Source organism: Esox lucius, chromosome 7 (genome assembly GCF_011004845.1).
Source record: "Esox lucius isolate fEsoLuc1 chromosome 7, fEsoLuc1.pri, whole genome shotgun sequence".
Taxonomy (NCBI): domain Eukaryota; kingdom Metazoa; phylum Chordata; class Actinopteri; order Esociformes; family Esocidae; genus Esox; species Esox lucius.
In genome coordinates, this window is record NC_047575.1 from 12901182 (window position 1) to 12922220 (window position 21039).

Sequence of the window (21039 nt, forward strand, 5' to 3'; positions counted from 1 at the left end):
ACAAAATATTTTCGGATACCTCTCTCTTGTGTAAATGAGACACACTTTGGCCCATGTCTAAATATTAATTACTACTGGTCTGGAATCTTTAGTATCCTCTTGGACAGCCTGGAAGTCCAGGGACCAAGACCTATTATTGATTATTTTGTGGGTATCAGAACACTGGGCTGTTTGACCAAAAGCTTAACTGGTCCCCAGATTATTGCACACCTTGTATATATACTATGCACAACAACCATTCTAATTTGGCACTAGTCGGAGTGACCATGGCACTCTATTGTAGTAACCTTACTGAGTAAAATATCTGACATCCATAAATAGCTTGCTGGTTAGGTAAAACCTTACACAGCTAATAACGACTAAACTTCAGTACCAGGGCATTACAGGATAGTTATCATGTGTCAGCTGTTCTGCCCAGACAGCAGCATTTTAGAATATTAGAGATTTTACGAAGATTCTCTGCTCGGAATGCCATACATCTCCCCAGTCTGATCTCCTCAACCATTGGGTTTTGTGAAAGAAACTTTGCCATAGATTTATTGCAGGTTTTGAACACCGATGTGCAACTTTTGGTGAACTGTTCCTTTAAGTATTATGTTACTTCAGAGTATTTTTTCCCCAGGTATGCTCCTTTACATTGCATTCCCCCCAGAAGGATTCCGTATTTACTAGTTTCTGAATGGACATGAACGTGTAATGACTGTCAACATTAATCTGTACGTTTCTATCAAATCATCTGCGTGCACATGAGTTGAGGGGGCGAGGCTTACCAGTGTAAGCTATGCTGAAGCAAGATGGCGAGCTTCATTGAAAGGTAAGTATTCCAGTGCTTATTAGTCACAGCGGTACTTAATTCTATAGTTTCTATTGTATCTGTGTTTGTAGAGGTTATTTCTGAACGCCATATTTGGTCAGGTTTCTTTTGACAAGCATAGCTACTCTATTAGCAAAATAGATTGAGGCTAACTAGCTAGCTGACAGGGTCTGCAAAAACGTGACTTAGCTGGAATGTGATTACTGCAAACGTAGGCCTACATACAGCTCTGATATAATTCCGTTCTTCCATAGAATGTACCTACAACTTACGCTGGTGCTGTCTATTTCCCTGGGTATTATACAAGCGGTGGATCGCAGTAACTTCAAAACATGTGAACAAAGTGCTTTCTGCAGGTGATGTCACCTTCCATCAATTCCATTTTAGAATAATGTGTAACAACAACATAGTTGGACATTATCAAACAAAAGTTATGTCGTTTGTGTATCCGCTTATGCATCTATAAACGTGTGTGTGTGTGTGTGTGTGTGTGTGTGTGTGTGTGTGTGTGTGTGTGTGTGTGTGTGTGTGTGTGTGTGTGTGTGTGTGTTTTAGTCGTCAAAGGGCGTTAAGGCCTGGTCAATCATCATACAGAGCCTTACTGGACACTCTGGAACTCAGTGACTCCCGCCTCACACTGCAGCTCCTGAACAACAACAACAAGGTCAGATATTTGGAGAAAGGAGGCAGAGATGTAGGCTACATGACCATCTCAAAGCCTGAGTAAAGACTTCAAAATAAAGGAGAGGTTCAGCAGCATAAAAAGTGAAGGGTGTAATAGCAGTGCCTGGCTAAAGAGCCTAGTGATCACAAACATGTAAAAGTGTTTTAAACATGCACAGAAGGTTCCAGATAGTAAGATAATGGTTAACCCAGAACAAAAGTATTGGATCATTCATTAGACGCTAGATCCAGTTGTAGGTCTATATGTGTTAGGAGATGAGGTGAGATGGGAGCAGGGACAAAGAGTTCCAGCAGCTCTGGGCTGAATGACCCCTCCTTTCCAAAATTAAAATGATTACACCTGCAAATTCAGGATTTGTCCAAGGTGACAGGACAAAATGCTGTTTGCTATCTCCACAGACAGTTTTTTTTTTCTCACGCAAGCTGTTATTTCATGACAGATCTACAGTTCAATTTACAGTTACATGTCCATGAGGGATCCTGAGGTACTTTGAATTAAAGTTTGGAGAAAAGATGGATCTGTAGAAATGGAACAAGATCATTGGAAGGGCAAATGTTATGATGGGATTGTTGGATAAAATAATGTTCTGTATATGTAATAACATGTAATGTAATATTGTTTTTATAATTGATTACTTGGATGCTACTTAATGGCAATCCACCATACAGCTTTCATTAATCAAAGTTGAGGTAACTGTATTGACAGTTGATCTATTCATTGTGTTCAGGTGCGATTGCTGCTGGAGCTGTATCGCTTGCAGGGAAACATAACCAGAGTGAAGATCAATGAGCTGAAGCCCATTAAGCCTCGATATGAGGTGCCAGATGTTCTCATTACTGACCCTCCAACTGAACCGTGAGTGTGTCCATCTATTACAGACCAGGGCTATTCAGCCTGGAGGGCAAAAACACATCCGATAGAAATGGTCCGTAGTGTTAACAGTGGACAACAGAGATGGTCTGTAGTGTTGACAGTGGACAACAGAGATGGTCTGTAGTGTTGACAGTGGACAACAGAGATGGTCTGTAGTGTTGACAGTGGACTATAGAGATGGTCTGTAGTGTTTACAGTGGACAATAGAGATGGTCTGTAGTGTTTACAGTGAACTATAGAGATGGTCTGTAGTGTTGACAGTGGACTATAGAGATGGTCTGTAGTGTTGACAGTGGACTATAGAGATGGTCCGTAGTGTTGACAGTGGACTATAGAGATGGTCCGTAGTGTTGACAGTGGACAACAGAGATGGTCCGTAGTGTTGACAGTGGACAACAGAGATGGTCCGTAGTGTTGACAGTGGACAACAGAGATGGTCCGTAGTGTTGACAGTGGACAACAGAGATGGTCCGTAGTGTTGACAGTGGACAACAGAGATGGTCCGTAGTGTTGACAGTGGACAACAGAGATGGTCCGTAGTGTTGACAGTGGACTATAGAGATGGTCCGTAGTGTTGACAGTGGACTATAGAGATGGTCCGTAGTGTTGACAGTGGACTATAGAGATGGTCCGTAGTGTTGACAGTGGACTATAGAGATGGTCCGTAGTGTTGACAGTGGACAACAGAGATGGTCCGTAGTGTTGACAGTGGACAACAGAGATGGTCCGTAGTGTTGACAGTGGACTACAGAGATGGTCCGTAGTGTTGACAGTGGACAACAGAGATGGTCCGTAGTGTTGACAGTGGACAACAGAGATGGTCCGTAGTGTTGACAGTGGACAACAGAGATGGTCCGTAGTGTTGACAGTGGACAACAGAGATGGTCCGTAGTGTTGACAGTGGACAACAGAGATGGTCCGTAGTGTTGGACAACAGAGATGGTCCGTAGTGTTGACGGTGGACAACAGAGATGGTCTGTAGTGTTGACAGTGGCTGTGATGACTCCTGCAGTATGTCAGTGGTGGCCCAGGATGAGCGAGGCGTTGTGCTGTCTCTGGGAGGGGTGGACCGGAGGCTCTATGTGAACGCCCAGCCCTTCCGCTTGGACATCATGGAGGGGCCAAAGTTGGTGCTGTCCATCAACTCCCGGGGCCTCCTAGCCTTCGAACAACTCCGAATGCGCAAGGACACGTGAGTCCCTCAAAGTCTGTCATGCAAAGCAATAAACCTTGAAGTGATATCACGTGAAAAAATGCTATCTTATGCTTACATATTAGATGTTTGATGGACTAAATGACAGAACATCCTCTTGAAATGCTAGCATGTGTAATTTCAGGGAGGTCTTATATAAAAGACTTCCACATTTGTTAGTGTACTCTACCTTTGTTTGTACTTTTGTTTTGACATTCACATGGAAAATGTACATTCTCCTTCTGAATTTATTCCTTATCAAGGGCTTTCCAAAATGCATTTAATTGTGCTGTACTGATATCTGGTTTTCCTCTTGTTTCTTTCCTGTCCCTCAACAACCTCTTCTCTCTTGTTTCACCCTGCAGTATTTCCCACAAAATAACTAGCACAGTCGGTAGCATGTGGGATAAGATCAAGAACGTTTTCTCTAGGTAACTGATCTCAGCTTGCCTTTTGATGTTATGTTTGTGTGACACATGAATTAATTTACTGAAATAGAACATGGCTGCATTTCTTAATAGTACAACTTAACTAGCTGGTGATACTGTTGATCATAATACTAACAGAACCACGTAGTCAGATTTGAACTAACACTCTACCATGTCACATTTGGTTTATGTGCCATACAACTTGGGACACCTGCACCGTTAACATGTGATGTGTTAAAGATGCATACCAGATGTTCTGCCACTCGTTGTGTAACTGTGCCCCAAATCATCAAAACCACTCACCTTCTAATTTGGAAATACATGGCTAAACGAGTTATGACAGTGATTTTACTTATAGATTATGCACACAAACTATATTTCACATTCAGCCCAAAATGCATGTTTTTAAATAAATATTTGCAACTGTCCCAGAGTGCATCTTTAATGGCCAAATATGAATTAATAATCAGATTCTTTGTACAGATCCCACATTAACATCAAAGCATACTTGCAGTCCTTAGTGAAACTCCACCACCCCTTGCCGTTGCATTTTTCTGCTTTTAAGTTACATGGAATTTTTAAATATTTTGGATTATAATGCCAAAGCACTAAAACAGCTTTCTAAGAGGTGTTCAGTGTTCGTAAGTCTCTTAATCCTCTCACCTACAGTTTCTTCACATATAGCGGCACTGTTCACTGACATGGTGCAGTTTTGAATAAAACAGTGAATGTTGCCTTAAGAATTGTATTCATTATTATTCACAGCTGAAATGGTAGCCAGTGGTATTAACTCTGGAGTGTGAAAACGCATGTTAAAGGAAATATTGTTCTAAAACCTAAATTCATTCCATGTGCAAAGGGGTTCGTGGACTTTCACTACGCATTGTATTCACCCCATCAACCCCAATGTAACGCATGTTTAAATTAAATAGCGTTTGTCAGATTCTCAGTTACTAACATGTTTGTAGCCATGTACATTTCTCTATTTGGCCGATTCAGACTAGTGTTATGCGTGCTTTTATAGCATTTAATTCAATTTATCATTTACATTAAGCCATGGTTGAACATGCTGCCATTGTATATGTTCACCCTTTTGACATATTTGTTGGGTTAATGAAAACTTTAATAAATATGCATGTTGCATTCCATCCAGCATGTAAGGATCCTGGTAGAGACATCCTGGTAGAGACATCCTGGTAGAGACATCCTGGTAGAGTGAGCAGACTGATAAGAACCCAAACAGGATTTGATATGCTTTGGAAGACACATCTCGACATTAACTATCCTAGTTTTAGCTGCAAGTAGGGCCATAATCACAAATTGGATATTAAGAAATTGCAATGTTTCTTTTTTTAAATGCATTTATAGAATTCATACAGTAGGTTGATTTTTCTAGAGATGTATTCAGTGTGTACAATTAAACCAGAAACCTTTTTTCACAGTGGTTTACAGAGCTTTTTTGTATCACCAAGCTGACCACCACAGTCTAGCTTCGAATCTTGTGTGCCACTAGCCAACACGTGGCCAAATGAACAATGCAAATTGGGAAGCATTTCCTGGGAAATAGGAAAGCATTGTCAGCTGGAATATTCTAGTTTCTTTGCATTCTTGCATCTTCCTCTGGCGGCATGTGCACATGCAAAGCTAACTTAGGTGAGATGAATGAGCATGTCACTTCCTGGTTAGAAGAGCAGTGTGAAACCAAACCAAAATGGCTTGGCGCAGATGCCAATGAGAAAGGTATGCCGTTTCTTCTACTCTCCCAAATCCACTGGATGTTGTTGTGATGAGAGTTTTAGAAACAACTGAATATGACAAAAAGTTAGTTTAATCATCTAACATTTCCCAAATCTGAATCGGCCCCCCATGTCATTCTTATAGCGAGAAACCAGTCCACTGAGTTGTCTGTTTTATTGTGTGAAGTAGCAATGACCAAAAAGACACAGAGGAAGCTGGGAAAAAAGAGGACACAGAGAAGATTGAAGACAAGGTGTGTACTATCCACGACACTTAATGGTTCCTATACAACCACTCAATTATTGATTCATTTAAATCTGTTGAAAGTGTGAGAGAGTAGTTTGTAGTTTGAGGGATTAGCGTGAACGCGTGTTATGTATTAGGCTGATGAGAACTTCTCGTTTGTGCATACATTGTAGCTGGGGGTAGCTCTTCCCTCAAAAGCTTTCATCATCCTTTTCTCTCCTTCCCCCATTCTCCCCACTCTCCACCTAACCCCTCTCACTCTCCAGGCGTCAGAAGGAGAGGAACAAGAAATGGAGGTGGATCAGCCAGGAATGTGGGAGGAGACATTCAAGTCCCATGTGGACAGCAAGCCGAACGGTACCTCATTGTTCTGTACAGAACCACAATCTCTTAAAACAGACATTTTATCCCCAGTCTATTTCTCAATGTTCGGCGGTTCCGCTTCATTGATGTCGTTTGTGACCTGGCCGCTGTCCCCCAGGTCCCTCCTCCATCAGTCTGGACTTCTCCCTGCCTGGGGTGGAACACGTCTACGGCATCCCTGAACACGCAGACAGCCTCCGGCTGAAGAACACAGAGTGAGAACGGAAGCTGTTTTGGCCCTATTTAAACCCATCAAGCCTCAGCATTAGTCGTTTTCCTGACGCTGTTGGTGGTCCAATTCTAACCCAGGGGTTTCTGTCCCTTGCCCTAGTGGAGGAGACCCTTACAGGCTCTATAACCTGGACGTGTTCCAGTATGAGCTCTTTAACCCCATGGCTCTGTACGGAGCCGTGCCGGTCCTGTTGTCACACAACACCCACAGGACCACGGGTCTGTTTTGGCTCAACGCGGCTGAGACATGGGTGGACATCAGCTCTGGACAGGTGGGTTTGTGTGGACGGACGGATGTTCCGCATTCTTTTTCTTTGTCATTTGAGTCCCATGATTTTGGTATCTAAATTCTGTTACGCGCTGAACCGGTTCAGGGCTCCGGGGAGGTCCCTCAGACAGACGTCCGCTGGATTTCGGAGAGCGGCATCATCGACGTCTTCATCATGCTAGGACCACGACCGGCTGACGTGTTTTCACAGTATGCTTCATTAACAGGTACACTGGTCTGGTACAACACTTACAACGCTTCCCAAACTACTGTTCAGATGATTTGAGGCTTAACAATGGTCAGTGTTCTAATTCAGGAAGTAGATGTTCGCAGTTAAATGCGTCACATGATGCGATCGTGATTCGTTTGACGGAAGTGTAGGGACCGGTAAAACCGTTCCAGAACTGCTGACTTTGACACTCACCAACAGGAACTCTGATGCAGCCACTCTCAGTGAATTGTACACATTCAAATCGAGCACATTTCCAAACTTAATACATATTTAATAGTTCCACAGCTTGCTGTCCCAGTCTTGTAAACCTTATTAAGAAATAACACCTGGGTTCTGACTGGTAGGCACGCAGGCCTTCCCCCCTCTGTCTTCGCTGGCCTACCACCAGTCCCGTTGGAACTACAACGACCAGGAGGATGTGGCGGCTGTGGATCGGGGCTTTGATGAACACGACATCCCCTATGACTTCATCTGGCTGGACATTGAGCACACGGACGGCAAACGATACTTTACCTGGGACAAGAACAACTTCCCACAGCCCAAAGACATGCTGCAAGGTCTCATGGATAAGAGACGCAAGGTAAACTCGCTACTGAATTGTTTACAAAGTTAGTGTGGTAATGGAACAAATCCGTTTTTCCCCATACTCTACTCCATTTACGGCATTTTCTCTGTTCTGGCCTGTTCTACAGATGGTGACCATAGTGGATCCTCACATTAAGGTGGACAGCAGCTATAAGATCCACAGTGAGATTCGCTCCAGAGGCTACTACGTAAAAAACAAAGATGGCGGAGACTACGAAGGCTGGTGCTGGCCAGGTAGGCACATCTGATGAATTCAGAAACTTCACAGTCCACACGGTTTAAAAGAGCATCGTAGTTCAATGGCTCAATCTGTTATACATTTGCACTGTCCTTGATTTGAACCTTTGAGCTTTTCGTCAACAGGAAATGCAGGTTACCCAGATTTTACCAACCCTGAGATGAGGACCTGGTGGGCCAGCATGTTTGCTTATGATCAGTATGAAGTGAGTAGACCCACAATGCATCTCTTATCTCCCTTTCATTGGACCTTGCCTCTTTTTGTTGTTCTACTTCTTTGAGTTGGTCCTCATTCCTACATAGTAACATTGACCCCTCTGGTTAACCAGTATCTCAGCTGGACCCTAGAGCTACTCATTTACCTTTACGACTGTCATGTTTTACCTGACAGGGCTCAATGGAGAACCTGTACACGTGGAACGACATGAACGAGCCGTCTGTTTTTAATGGGCCGGAGGTCACCATGCTCAAGGACGCCCTCCACGGGCCCTGGGAGCACCGGGACGTCCACAACCTCTACGGCCTCTACGTGGTGAGGCTGGGGGGGCCCATGTAGAGGCCGTAGGGGGGGCCCATGTTGGACTGGATGGATGGAAGGTGTGCACTCGGCTGGGATTGTTAGTGGATTTATCATCTCATTGTCACCTACTCTCACTTAGCAAATGGCGACAGCAGAGGGGCAGATCCGGCGTTCCGGGGGTTTGGAGAGGCCGTTTGTCCTGTCAAGGTCCTTTTTCGCCGGATCCCAGCGCTACGGTTAGACCTTTCAAATAACGTCTCCCTCCACTGTAACGTCTCCGTCACTCCCACCGGTCCTCCGCACAAGGGTTCACTCAGACACGTGTCCACTTTCTTTCCACCAGGCGCCGTGTGGACTGGCGACAACTCCGCCGAGTGGGGCCATCTGAAGATGTCCATTCCAATGTGTCTGAGCCTGGGTCTGGTGGGCATCTCCTTCTGCGGAGGTGAGGCCGACCGCAACCGAGACACCCTGGGTCGCCGGGCCTGTCGTCGCTCCCATCCTAACACCTCCTATCTCACTGCTTCCAGCTGATGTGGGGGGTTTCTTTAAGACTCCTGGGACGGAGCTGCTGGTTCGCTGGTACCAGGCGGGGGCGTACCAGCCCTTCTTCCGCGCCCACGCGCACCTGGACACGCCGCGGAGGGAGCCCTGGCTGTTCGGCCCGGACAACACGGCTCTGATCCGCGAGGCTGTGCGCCAACGCTACGCCCTGCTGCCCTACTGGTACCTGCAGTTCTACCAGGCCCACCGCACCGGCCAGCCAGTCATGAGGTAGGCTCACCACGACCCGGTTTAAATGGCTACTCCTGGCCTCGGGGCTGCATTTTAAAAGTGCACCTGACTAGTCTTTAAAGAGATGAGAATCTTTTTATTCACCTTGGGTTGTATTCCGTCTTTCCCCGCTTTAGGCCCTTGTGGGTGGAGTATCCAGAGGATGTGACCACATTCACCATTGATGATGGGTACCTGATTGGTTAGTAGGTCTGGGAAAATGGCCTTTAGATCAATGTTAATTGCTTAACATTTTGCAGTGCAGTATACTTTCGTGTTTATATGAGCTTGGTGGAAATGATCCGTAACCCCCCCCCCCATGTGTCATCAGGCAGAGATCTTCTGGTCCACCCCGTCACAGATGAGGGGTCTAGGGGGGTCACAGTCTACTTACCTGGGAATGGAGAGGTGAGTGAAGATTGGGGTGGGGGGGGTCTGACTTGGATGCAGACAGACAGAGGGGAGGACTGACATGGAGACCAGGGTTGCCTTGATTAACTTAGAATTACACAACAACAATCATTAATAGACATTTTGTTACATTAGCTAGCTACAGACGTTGAAGTCTAGCTGCGTGTCATCTTTTTGTTGTCGTCAGTAGCCAAAAGGGGGAGATGCAAGTTGAATGAAAAATGGTTGGAGGACCTTAAGTCCTACAGGAAACAAGTAGGAGGCAAGGTGCAATTTGGTGGACCTAGACCATGAAATTAAGAGAGCCGCAGAGCTACGTCTTGAGGAGAGTTTGGGGTGGTGTTACGAAACAATGTTGGGGGGTTATTGAAAGGCTAACGTAGGAGCTACCCTACAGCTATAGAGGGTTTAGCGTTGCCATCAGCCGTTATGGAATGCCCCATTTGAAATAAATGACTGCTGCTGCACTACTTGCGTTGGGTCACGTCCAGTGGCACCATCCAAGCTTCATGAAACGCTTTGGTTCAATTCGTAACGGCCGACGCGCAGGTTCATTCTGTCTTGTGAATTGAAGTAAGAAAGATAGATTACAGACAGAGGGGAGGTCCGACCTGGCGACAGACTGACAGACAGACAGAGGGGAGGGCCGACCTGGCGACAGACTGACTGACAGACAGACAGACAGAGGGGAGGGCCGACCTGGCGACAGACTGACAGACAGACAGACAGACAGACAGACAGAGGGGAGGGCCGACCTGGCGACAGACTGACTGACAGACAGACAGACAGACAGACAGACAGAGGGGAGGGCCGACCTGGCGACAGACTGACAGACAGACAGACAGAGGGGAGGGCCGACCTGGCGACAGACTGACAGACAGACAGAGGGAAGGGCCGACCTGGCGACAGACTGACAGACAGACAGAGGGAAGGGCCGACCTGGCGACAGACTGACAGACAGACAGAGGGAAGGGCCGACCTGGCGACAGACTGACACACAGAGGGGAGGGCCGACCTGGAGTTCAGCGTGTTGGGGAAATCCCACATGTTCAGTCAACCTTGAGACATGTCATCTTCCTGCCTTATGTCGCCCTGTTATAGGTCTGGTATGACGTCCACACATTCCAGAGGCATGATGGAGCTCTGCACCTCCATATCCCCGTCACCATGAGCACAGTGAGTCCTCCGTGGTTCTCAGAATGGTCATGGTTCCACAGCTATAAACACTCTCAGCCCACAAGTATTCTCCCTTCTCACTCGTCTTGTTTCACCTGGTCCCTTTAGATTCCAGTGTTCCAGCGAGGAGGTTCCATTATCTGCCGGAAGAACCGCATTCGCAGGTCCTCGTCCTGCATGGAGAACGATCCCTTCACCCTCTACGTGGCCCTGGACCCACAAGTATGACCCGTTTACCTCGTCACACCGTCACACGGATATCAGTGCCGTTGCAGTCTGTTGAACGTTTCCATGGTTACAGGGCAACGCAGAAGGAGAGCTCTACGTAGACGACGGTCACACCTTTAAACACGAGACGGACCGGCAGTTCATCCACCGGCGCCTACGATTCACTTCCAACACCCTGTCATCCAGGTCTGCCCCTCCCCCTGGTAACACCATTCCTGCATCCAGGTTATGTTCTCCTGGGTTGCTGTGTCAAGTGTAACTCTTCCTTTGCTTTTGCGACAGTGACCTGTCTCCGGACTCCCAGTTCCCCACGGCCTCCTGGGTAGAGAAGGTGGTCATCCTAGGAGCTCAGGAACCCAAGGCTGTTACCCTCACATCGTCAGGTTAGCGAAGTACCATTCATTCTTTGTTAGGGCAAAGCGTTGTCGTTACGGGCTGAGTGGAGGACAGTACAATGTGCCTGATGTTCTTCACCCATCCTCCACAGGTGGTGGGGAGTCTAGTGTGGAATTTGAGTTTGACCCCGTCACGTTGGTGCTAACTCTTCGTAAGCCCGATGTCAACGCAGGTGTTGACTGGACATTACAGTTGCAGTAACATAAGGCCCACGCACACCGATGTCAGGAGGCAAAATGTCTCTCAGACTTTTGGACAAACAAAATGTATAACTACACACACACACACACACACACACACACACACACACACACACACACACAGATTGAAGAGAGTGGCTGGGATTTGGAGCCGACACCTGAACAAAATCTGAACAAGGAGCTGGTGAAGCTGATCAGTGTTGGAGTGTGACACTCAGGACCAATGGTGTTTAAATGGGAGAAATTCTGCACCTCATTAGGAAAGTGATTTAGGATCTTCAATAAAAATTTTAATTTTAAAAAACACATACTGTTTTTTTTAGATTGAACAATTGATTATTTTTTCAAGTTTATAAATTACTTTTTACAGTGGTCATCAATATGAATAGACTGCACTGAAGACGTGACCTTTCGGACAGTATGGAATAGATACTCGCCTGATCTCAGGCTGGTTTTCCAAGACCAGGGGAGCATTCATCTAGATGTAGTCTGGCACTGTCTAGCAGCTAGCATCACCCAGTTGAGTAATGACACTAAGGATATATGTTTGAGGAAGCACTGGTCAAAGATTAATATTGATTAAAATTAGATTTTTCCTCATTTGCAAAAGGTCTATTGATAATTTTTGTCCATGTAGAAGGGGGGTGATTTAACTGATTTGAATTGATGGTTGGATGTCAGCAATAAAACAACTATTCCAATTTGCTTCCCTTTTTGTTTATTAGAAAATGTACAGTTCATTCTACAGTATACCATGTCTATGTACAGGAATATAATATACAGCTTCGGAAAAAATTAAGAGACCACTGCACCTTTTTCTTTCCTTCCCAGAAAAGTTGAAAAGGAACATTTTGAGTAAAGAACAGAAGTGTTACATTTGCAGTGATCTCTTGATTTTAACCATTCTGTTCCTCACTCAAAACTTTACTTGCATATATTGCCATTTAGATTTATTTAGAAATTATGTCCATGTTCAAGTTTTCATTGCAGTCAGTCAGATGGTGTGATTCGGGTTAGAGGTGGTAAAGTGTTACAGTATTTGATATCACAGCCTTAATCTGGTTCCCTATCGCGGAGCTGTTAAATGCCCTCTACGATCCCAGAGTCAACCAAACCCAAAAGCTGGTTTAATTTTGGTTTGGTGTACACAATATAGGTATATGTCCTCCCAATTATTATAGCACTGCTGAAGCGTCATTACAGCCTAGGTTCTACCCATAGCAGACTGGATGGGAGTCCCAGAAAGACGGTGCACATTGATCTGGCACTTAGTCTCATCACACTGCATTGAGTCCTGCAACAGGTCGGGCGACTGGATGCTGATTGTGAGGCGGACTGGTGGGCGTGCGCTTCCTCCACTGTGTATCAACTCGTGTGAATTCCTGGTTCAGCTAGCAGAGTGATTACAAAGTAGCAATGTTTGGTGGGTCTTGTTTCGAATGATGCATGTCCCAATTTGACTCTCCTTATGTCCTTTGAGTTACTGCAATGAGATAAGGTTCTTACTGCAGATTGAATGCCACAAAGATTGTGAGCCAATTGGTAAAATTTTTGGGCAATTAGAGAAGCAGTGCATTTCGGACAATGGCGGTTTGCTAATCTAAAATCAGCATTGTTTCCACCATCTGGTCTGAGCGGAGTGTATCTAGGAGAGGTTTAGAGTTCCTGTCAGATTTCAGCTGGCCGAGTGAGGAACCTCATCAGGTTCTCGAAGGCAAGGAACGTGATGGCATTAACGGGGAAGGCCCTCAGACTGTTCAGTAGGAGCCCGTTAAAGAAAACCCTGATCCCCTCCTCCTTCAGACTCATACTCATACAGTGAAGGACCCCCTGGTAGACCCGACCTCCAGCGCCAGACATCTGCAGCCGCGCCTTCACCACATCCATGGGAGTGGCACAGGCCCAAGTCACCACACCAGCCACCCCACCTGCCATCATAACTGCAAATGTGCCTGAAGACAGAAACACTGTTTATTATGGTTGGTGCATGACCAAATGGAAGTCTCAAACTGTCAGCAGTTAATGTTAAACCTACTGTCATACATTCTTTTACAACCCATTCTAGCCTGGCCTTTTGAACTGTAATGATACACAGTTGTCTTTATTGCAATGTTATTGCACAATTGGGGTTGAAAACTAGCTGGTTCTATTCTAATGTGAAAAGGTGAAAATGTGTTTTGCATTTGACCCTATTGCTACAGTATGACTGGACAAAATGTACAGAAATCCTATGCAATCCGCTGTACAATCAAAAGAGAAACGAATATAACAGAACTGCCCTCCAACTGACCTGGCTGTTGGCCTTCTTCAGTTAGAATCCTGCAGGAGATCTCATACGGTAAAAAGTAGAGTCCATAGCAGGGCACATCTCTTAAGGCAAGAGCCCACCCTCCTCGAAATAACCCCCTTGGACCATCCTCCCTCAGGATGAGGGTCACACAGTGAGCGGGACCTCGATACTGGTCACCACCGATCCCAGGCCGGCCCATCTGGCTCTGCAGGCGTACCTTCACCAGGTCAACAGGGGCCATTAACGCCACCTGGCACCGAAAAACAAGCTTCATCTTCCAAAGCCTACATAACCGTGTGATAGTTCATGGTCATCTACAGCATGTTCCATATTACCTGTACTAGTCCTGAGAAACAACCCGCTGCAAAGACTGCTGATGCACAGGCAGGGTGGCCTTGGCTACGGTCACTTCGTTGCGACTGGGTTAGGTAGTCCAAAGCATTGCTGTAGGAACCAAAGACTGCAGCATTGCTGATGCCTGTAATCAGGACAGGAAATGCCATGCCCTTAAAGAATCCAGGAATCTTATTCAAGAAAGACAAAAATCACCAAAAAAATGCAGTGAAACTATAAAACACCCATGAAAAATAATGTGGTAACATTATTTTAAGCCTTACCCCTTCACGAGTGTATGTCCTAGCCACACAGTCAAAAATCCCCTTGAATTTAGCCTGGGTCTGTAGACGCACCTAAATGATTATAAGATTAGAATGTATTGTATTAAAATATTCCTTTTTAAAAGATGCATTTTGCAATCTTAAGTACAAGAAAAGCTATTTCTATTTCACAAATGGGATTTTGCATGTGACTTTCACTTTGTGAGATCAGATTTCTTCACACACCTGTGACTTTCCTCCCAAATGTTTCTTGCTGAACAGACAATTAAGGCCCCTTTGGCCTAGAACTGATTACCACCTCATTAACATTCACTGGATTCTCAAAATCAATATTGAAAACTTCTGAAAGTAGGGACGTACTGATGTTTTTTAATAAAGGGGTTTATTTACTGATAAAACCATGAAAATAGGAACATGGTAAAATATGGATCTAGAGATGTACTTTGAACAAAATCAAACAAATGTAATACCTCTCAGATCAAATACAAGAATTAAAATGCCCTTGATTATGTATAATACTTCTTTTGAATATCTATGGCAATGTACAGATGATTAATTACATATATTAAACTCTGGTTTATGTGTGCTGGGTAACCAAATGCTCTTATTTTCCAACTGTTAACTCTGACTTGAAGGGTCAATGAAGTCCCAAAGCACCTGAACGCACTATAAGAACATTCCCGATGTGCTCTTCAAACTTATGTAAAATTTGTTATACAAAAAATGTTTTTGTTTTGTATAGTCTTTTTTTTAGGTGTTGATTGTAAATATTATGTGACTTGGTTTAAATAAGTGGGTCGGTCTAACTATGAAGTTTGAGTGCGTACAATATTCTTACCTTCACTGTGTCCATTGGATGACCAAAAGCCAGCCCCACTGCCCCTAGAAAATATTTGTATACCCCAGGTCAAATTCAACCACTATACAGTAGGCTATACCATGACAATTTTACTATACGAAGATAATCTTCATATACATACCAGATATGCATCCGGCTATGAATTCCACAAATGGCATGGTCAGCTTTCTTCTCACACTAAACAGATCAAGCACATCACATATATCAGTAAACCATCAGTCAGGTACTTAGTGGTGTATATTATCAGCCAGGATCCTAGCAGAGTAAATTAAGTCAGGTACCTAGCGGAGTAAATTATTTGTTGGTTACCTACCTTAGTAAATTATCAGTCAGGTATTTATCTAAGTAAATTGTAAGTCAGTACTTAGCGAAGTACATTATTAGTCAGGTACATAGCAGAGTAAACTCAAATCCCTACCATACATCTCTGCAGAGTCAATACTGTCAGGTGAGTATCCAAACATCCACATCATTACCATCAGTTATTACTTTAAATGTTTTTATTCTTTATTGCTTATGGTGTCCAGCATATTCATTGGTCCTGGGTAACTGTTTTCCATTCTTTGTATGCTATATATCTATCTATGCAATAGGTGGGCCCAGAGTAACCCCAGGCACCGCTATGTTACTGCTGACATACATTTGAATATGTTTACAGCATACCAATGTGGTTGGGTTTCCAACAGATGCAAACTTTGTCAGTGCAGCTTGGAGCAGATATCAGACAGCTTTGCCTTCCAACAACTGCTTTCCTCCAGTGTGTATGTGGAGTGTTGGTACGTATGGAACTATTCTCGAAGAAGAAATTACAATTCAAATTTAGCTGGCCATACACGACTGTACAAACGTTGTCGCTTGAGTACGCTACTTACATTATGCGATTTGTCTGGATGTTTACGTCTGCAACCAGTCTGCTCACAAGCTTTTCTCACAATGCCATTTATAGATCTTTCCCAATCCTGGGATTTGAACGTCTCGTGGGCCGCCTATGAAGGTAAAACAGCGACATAAGTTTTGTAACCGTAAAAATGATTTGCAAACATGCGAAAAAGATTTGCAAACTTGTAATTAGTTTTGCAGTTGTAAAAAATATTAGAATACTTGTAAAAAAAAATTGCGAACGTGTAATTCATTTTGTTGTTGTAAAAAGGTTTTGAATACTTGTATCTAACTTGATATTTCGAATCATTCAAGTCATTAATCACACTTGCCAATGCAAAATAAGCAGGCACAGCTTGAACTGTGTAAATCACAATCTGCAGTGGTACTTCTCACAGCATTTGCAAGGCAGAGATACCCATGAGGACTCTGATTGGCAGGCCCTGGCTTTTCCAGACCAATGAACTGAATACATGGTTAGAAAAAAAATATCCCAGTAGACTATGGAACTTGCTGTGACACTACATTTAAGCATACTAAAAGTATTTAGACAATATCTCTTATGAGGCATGTGTGTTTGCATCATTAGTGCATGCTGGAAAGAGCTGTCAATGTCTAATCTTGATTTGAGACTTTGCATTGGGAATTTTGGCTGCTGGTGTCTGATTACACAAGGTCCAAATAACTGTCAATGCAATTCAAACTTGCAATCATCATGCAAATGAATCACAATATCAAAGAAACACTAGATAAAACATTAGGCCTGCCAATGTTAAGTGTTGGATACATTAACTAGAAGAAAGAAATCACAAATCAGCTCAGCAATGGGAGATTTCCAGGTAGTCCAAGGAAGTCTTCACTGGACCTATAGTGGATGACCAAAGAGCTCCAGGAGGTAGGAGGGGATGTGTCACCCAGTCCCATTGACTGAGGACTTCACCAACTGAACTGCAGCAGTAGGATGAAGTCTGACGTGTACAGAAGCATCTTGTCGGCACAGATACAACCAAATGCCTTAAAACTAATTGAACGCCATTTCACCCCACACCAGGATAATGACCATACTGTCAAATTAACATAATTTAACATACTGTTAAAGCAACCAAGGAGTCAATGCCAAGGTGAGGAATTTTCTTTACTGGTCAAGACCTTACTCGCATTGAGCAAGCATTCTAATGTGCTGGAGTAGAGCCAAAACAAAACCTGCTGGGGTATGTGGGTAATTGGATTTAGGTGTTGTGTGGGTAATTGCTGAGGAATGTGGGTAATAGGGTTTCGGTGTTGTGAGGGTAATGGCTGAGGTATGCATGTAATTGGATTTGGGTGTTGTGTGGGTATTGGTTGAGGTATGTCTGGGTAACGGCTGAGGTATGTGGGTAATTGGGTTTCGGTGTTGTGTGGGTATTGGTTGAGGTATGTGGTTGTCTGGGTAACGGCTGAGGTATGTGGGTAATTGGGTTTCGGTGTTGTGTGGGTACTGGTTGAGGTATGTGGTTAATTGGGTTTCGGTGTTGTGGGGGTAATAGGGTTTGTGTGGTATGTGGGTAATAGCTTGGGTATGGTGGTAACTGGGTTTAGGTGTTGTGTGGGTAATTGGGTTTAGGTGGAATGTGGGTAATGGCTGGGGTATGGTGGTAACTGGGTTTAGGTGTTGTGTGGGTAATTGGGTTTAGGTGGAATGTGGGTAATGGCTGGGGTATGGTGGTAACTTTAGGTGTTGTGTGGGTAATTGGTTTAGCTGGTATGTGGGTAATAGCTTGGGTATGGTGGTAACTGGGTTTAGGTGGAATGTGGGTAATGGCTGGGGTATGGTGGTAACTGGGTTTAGGTGTTGTGTGGACTGAGTTAAATACGGATGCAGACAAATATAAAACACACCTACACCTTTTGTAAATATTCCCCAAACACATTTAAATTAATATTTTATACACTGATACATAACATCCCAGAGGTTCTCAATTGGATTTAGGTTTGGGGAACATGATGGCCAGTCAATGGCATCAATGCCTTCGTCACCCAAGAACTGCCTACACACTGTGGCCGGGCATTGTCAGACCTTACGCTGGTGCAGTGGGCTCTGGGTTCCTGAATCAGTCAGGAAGGCTAAGGATAGAGCAATTGTCTGTGGCCACCACCTGCAAAACCATTCTCTTTTTGGGTGTTGTCTTGCTGTTGCCTCTCCAGTCCACCTGTTGTCAATTCAATTTGCACTAAAACGTGACATTGATTCACAATCGCGTATGCTTCCTAACTGACAGATTGATATCCATGAAGTGTCATTGACTTGCTGTTATACTGTGATGATTGTGTTCCCTTGTTTTTTTTTAGCAGTTTACATTGAACATAATAATGATTCAACAGTAAAGACTGTTGAGTTACTGCCTTCATTCTGTAAGTTGGTGACCTCCCTAAACACTACCAGTAGGTTTACTCTAGTTGTGCAAATTATTCCAAGAACAAAATGGGTGAGAAATGGATTTCTACAGCAGTTTTTATTATTGATCTCTAAATACAATAAGTAATATTGTAATAATATGTGGCCCTGAGCCAAAACGTTTGCCCTCTCCTGATCGAACCCTTAACCCCAATGACACTGCCCTCTAGTGGTGAATAGTGACAGCCCAAAATAAACAACTAGACAGCGTAAAATACCAAAATGGGTCTTACACAATGTTTGTTTTTTTTGCCAGACATTATGGGACCCATTGTCAACTGATGTTTGCCTAAATACACCTGAAAGTACTTGTCAAGACATGCAGGAAGGACGTTCTATGGACAGATTAATCAAAAGTGAACGTATTGTAATGTTACGTTTGACTAACACTGAACCATATTAAAGGCATGGTTGTGATCATTTTTAAGATGCTTTGCTGCGTATGGATAATTTTGTTTTAAAATCCCTTACACAATAGATTAACCTATTTTTGTACCCTTTCAATTTCCAAATTGTGTGTATGGCCCTTTTTCATTGCTTCACAGCAGGTTTGGGAAAGTCAACACTGCTCGCTCATCCAGATTTTTGCTTGTTGACAGGTGCTGGAGTCAAACATTCTCCAGGCCACAATTAAGCTTAGAGATTCCCAACCCACCACAAGGAGTTACGAGAGCACACCGAGACAAGGCAGCCCTGACTGACATCCAACCGTTCATCCTGGGAACCGCTAAAACAATTTGCGCTGCCCTTTTCTGACCCCTGGGCATTGTTGGTATGTCACAACCAGGATTCAAACACTTGGTCAGAATGATTCAGCAGTACTGCAAGGCATGTACCAGATGATTCTAAAAGAGAATGTCAGGTGATATGCCCTTGAGTTGAATCTACAAATGTGTGGCTGAGGGTTGTCTCTTCCTCCCCTTGCTTTACCGATCCGTTCAAAATTCCAAAGACATTTTTATTATTATGGTACCTGTTGTTGCATGCTTTTGTGAAACATTGGTTAATCTTGGAAAAAATATATTTTGACTTAAAGCTACAATTTTGAAAACTCCAGACACATCACCTGCATCTTACCTTTTAAAAGGATTTGGAAAGTTGTTTTTGCACCCCAGGAAAATGCATCAGAGCAGTTTAAAAATACATTTTAAATGTTATTGAAGGTAGCAATAATAACCTAGTAAATGCATTTTGAGCCACCAAAATATATGGTATGATTTTCAGCGCAAATAATGTGGTCTAATCAATGAATGAATGCAAACAAAACGTGGCTTAAGAAAACAAAATATTTATATTTCTCTCATGTCATCTTCATCCGCTTATCCGGTATCGGGTTGCGGAGACAGCAGCTGCAGCAGGGGACCCCAAACGTCCCTTTCCTGAGCCACATTTGCCAGCTCTGACTGGGGGATCCCGAGGCGTTCCCAGGCCAGTGTCAAAATATAATCACTCCTCCTAGTCCTGGGCCTACCCCGAGGTCTCCTCCCAGCTGGACGTGCCTGGAACACCTCCCTAGGGAGACGTCCTGGGGGCATCCTTACCAGATTTGGACATTTTCACTTAGGGGAGTACTCACTTTTGTTGCCAGCGGTTTAGACATTAATGGCTGTGTGTTGAGTTATTTTGAGGGGACAGCAAATTTACACTGTTATACAAGCTGTACACTCACTACTTTACATTGTAGCAAAGGGTCATTTCTTCAGTGTTGTCACATGAAAAGATAATCAAATATTTGCAAAAAATGTGAGGGAGGCACTCACTTTTGTGAGAAACTGTGTAACATTTTTAAAGAAAACATGGCAAGTGAACAGGCAAAACACATTTATTTTATTTCTTATGGGATTCATATTCAACTGTAGGTTATAACAATGGCACAATCATAAAACAAAACATGGCAATAAAGAACAAAATGGAATGACCCCTGTTCAAAAGTCTGCATACCCTTAGTTCTTAATGTGCATTAATGACAGTGTGCAGTCTTTTGTAATAGTTGTCTATGATACCCCGAATTCTTACAGGCAGTATGGCTGCCCATTTTTCTTGGCAAAATGCCTCCAGGTCATTCAAAGTCTTTGGTCGTCCTGCATGAACCGCACATTTGAGATCTCCCCAGAGTGGCTCGATGATTTTAAGGTCAGGAGACTGTGATGGCCACACCAGGACCTTTTTTGACACTAATTTAAATTGAAAAAGCCACAAGTGTGGGAAATTAACCTTTAATTGTCATTTTAACCTGTGTGTGTCTGTAACAAGGCCAAACATTCAAGGGTATGTCAACTGTCAATCAGGGCCATTTGGGGGATTTTTCTTATCATTGTGATTTAAAAAGGAGCCAAACAACTGTGATAATAAATGGCTTCATAT

The 21039-nt window shown here is 43.9% G+C and overlaps 2 protein-coding genes and 1 long non-coding RNA gene across 6 annotated transcripts; 2 read left to right on the plus strand and 1 right to left on the minus strand.

The window, feature by feature from the left end:
- The first annotated feature begins 714 nt into the window (after positions 1–714).
- LOC105010927 (neutral alpha-glucosidase AB-like) lies at positions 715–12302 on the plus strand. Its single transcript, XM_013134362.3, has 25 exons — positions 715–814; positions 1069–1170; positions 1370–1478; positions 2227–2354; positions 3385–3564; positions 3930–3995; positions 5916–5982; positions 6242–6332; positions 6457–6553; positions 6670–6841; positions 6944–7064; positions 7414–7649; positions 7762–7888; positions 8018–8097; positions 8283–8423; positions 8551–8647; positions 8755–8856; positions 8942–9185; positions 9323–9387; positions 9517–9593; positions 10698–10772; positions 10881–10994; positions 11074–11186; positions 11283–11383; positions 11488–12302. Exons 1-25 carry the CDS (start codon positions 795–797, stop codon positions 11595–11597), a joined length of 2835 nt encoding a protein of 944 aa, XP_012989816.2. The 5' UTR covers positions 715–794; the 3' UTR covers positions 11598–12302.
- A 155-nt stretch (positions 12303–12457) lies between these two features.
- LOC105010929 (solute carrier family 25 member 45) lies at positions 12458–16554 on the minus strand. Of its 3 annotated transcripts, XM_034293364.1 has the most exons (8): positions 16235–16553; positions 16026–16150; positions 15484–15539; positions 15342–15385; positions 14504–14575; positions 14222–14410; positions 13887–14136; positions 12458–13548 (listed from the first exon to the last, which is right to left on the minus strand). In XM_034293364.1, the coding sequence occupies exons 3-8, from the start codon at positions 15518–15520 to the stop codon at positions 13265–13267; spliced, it is 876 nt and encodes a 291-aa protein (XP_034149255.1). In that variant the 5' UTR covers positions 15521–15539; positions 16026–16150; positions 16235–16553; the 3' UTR covers positions 12458–13264. The 3 variants fall into 3 exon arrangements, with proteins under 3 accessions (XP_034149255.1, XP_034149256.1, XP_034149254.1); XM_034293365.1 differs by lacking the exon at positions 16026–16150 and having other exon boundaries at positions 13887–14103; positions 16235–16554; XM_034293363.1 differs by lacking the exon at positions 16026–16150 and having other exon boundaries at positions 16235–16552.
- LOC117594736 lies at positions 15559–20059 on the plus strand. 2 transcript variants are annotated; one of them, XR_004575982.1, is made up of 5 exons: positions 15559–15810; positions 16049–16138; positions 16309–16356; positions 19275–19447; positions 20022–20059. It is a non-coding gene; the product is annotated as an uncharacterized LOC117594736 (long non-coding RNA). The 2 variants fall into 2 exon arrangements; XR_004575981.1 differs by lacking the exon at positions 20022–20059 and having other exon boundaries at positions 19275–20006.
- Positions 20060–21039: the final 980 nt, after the last annotated feature.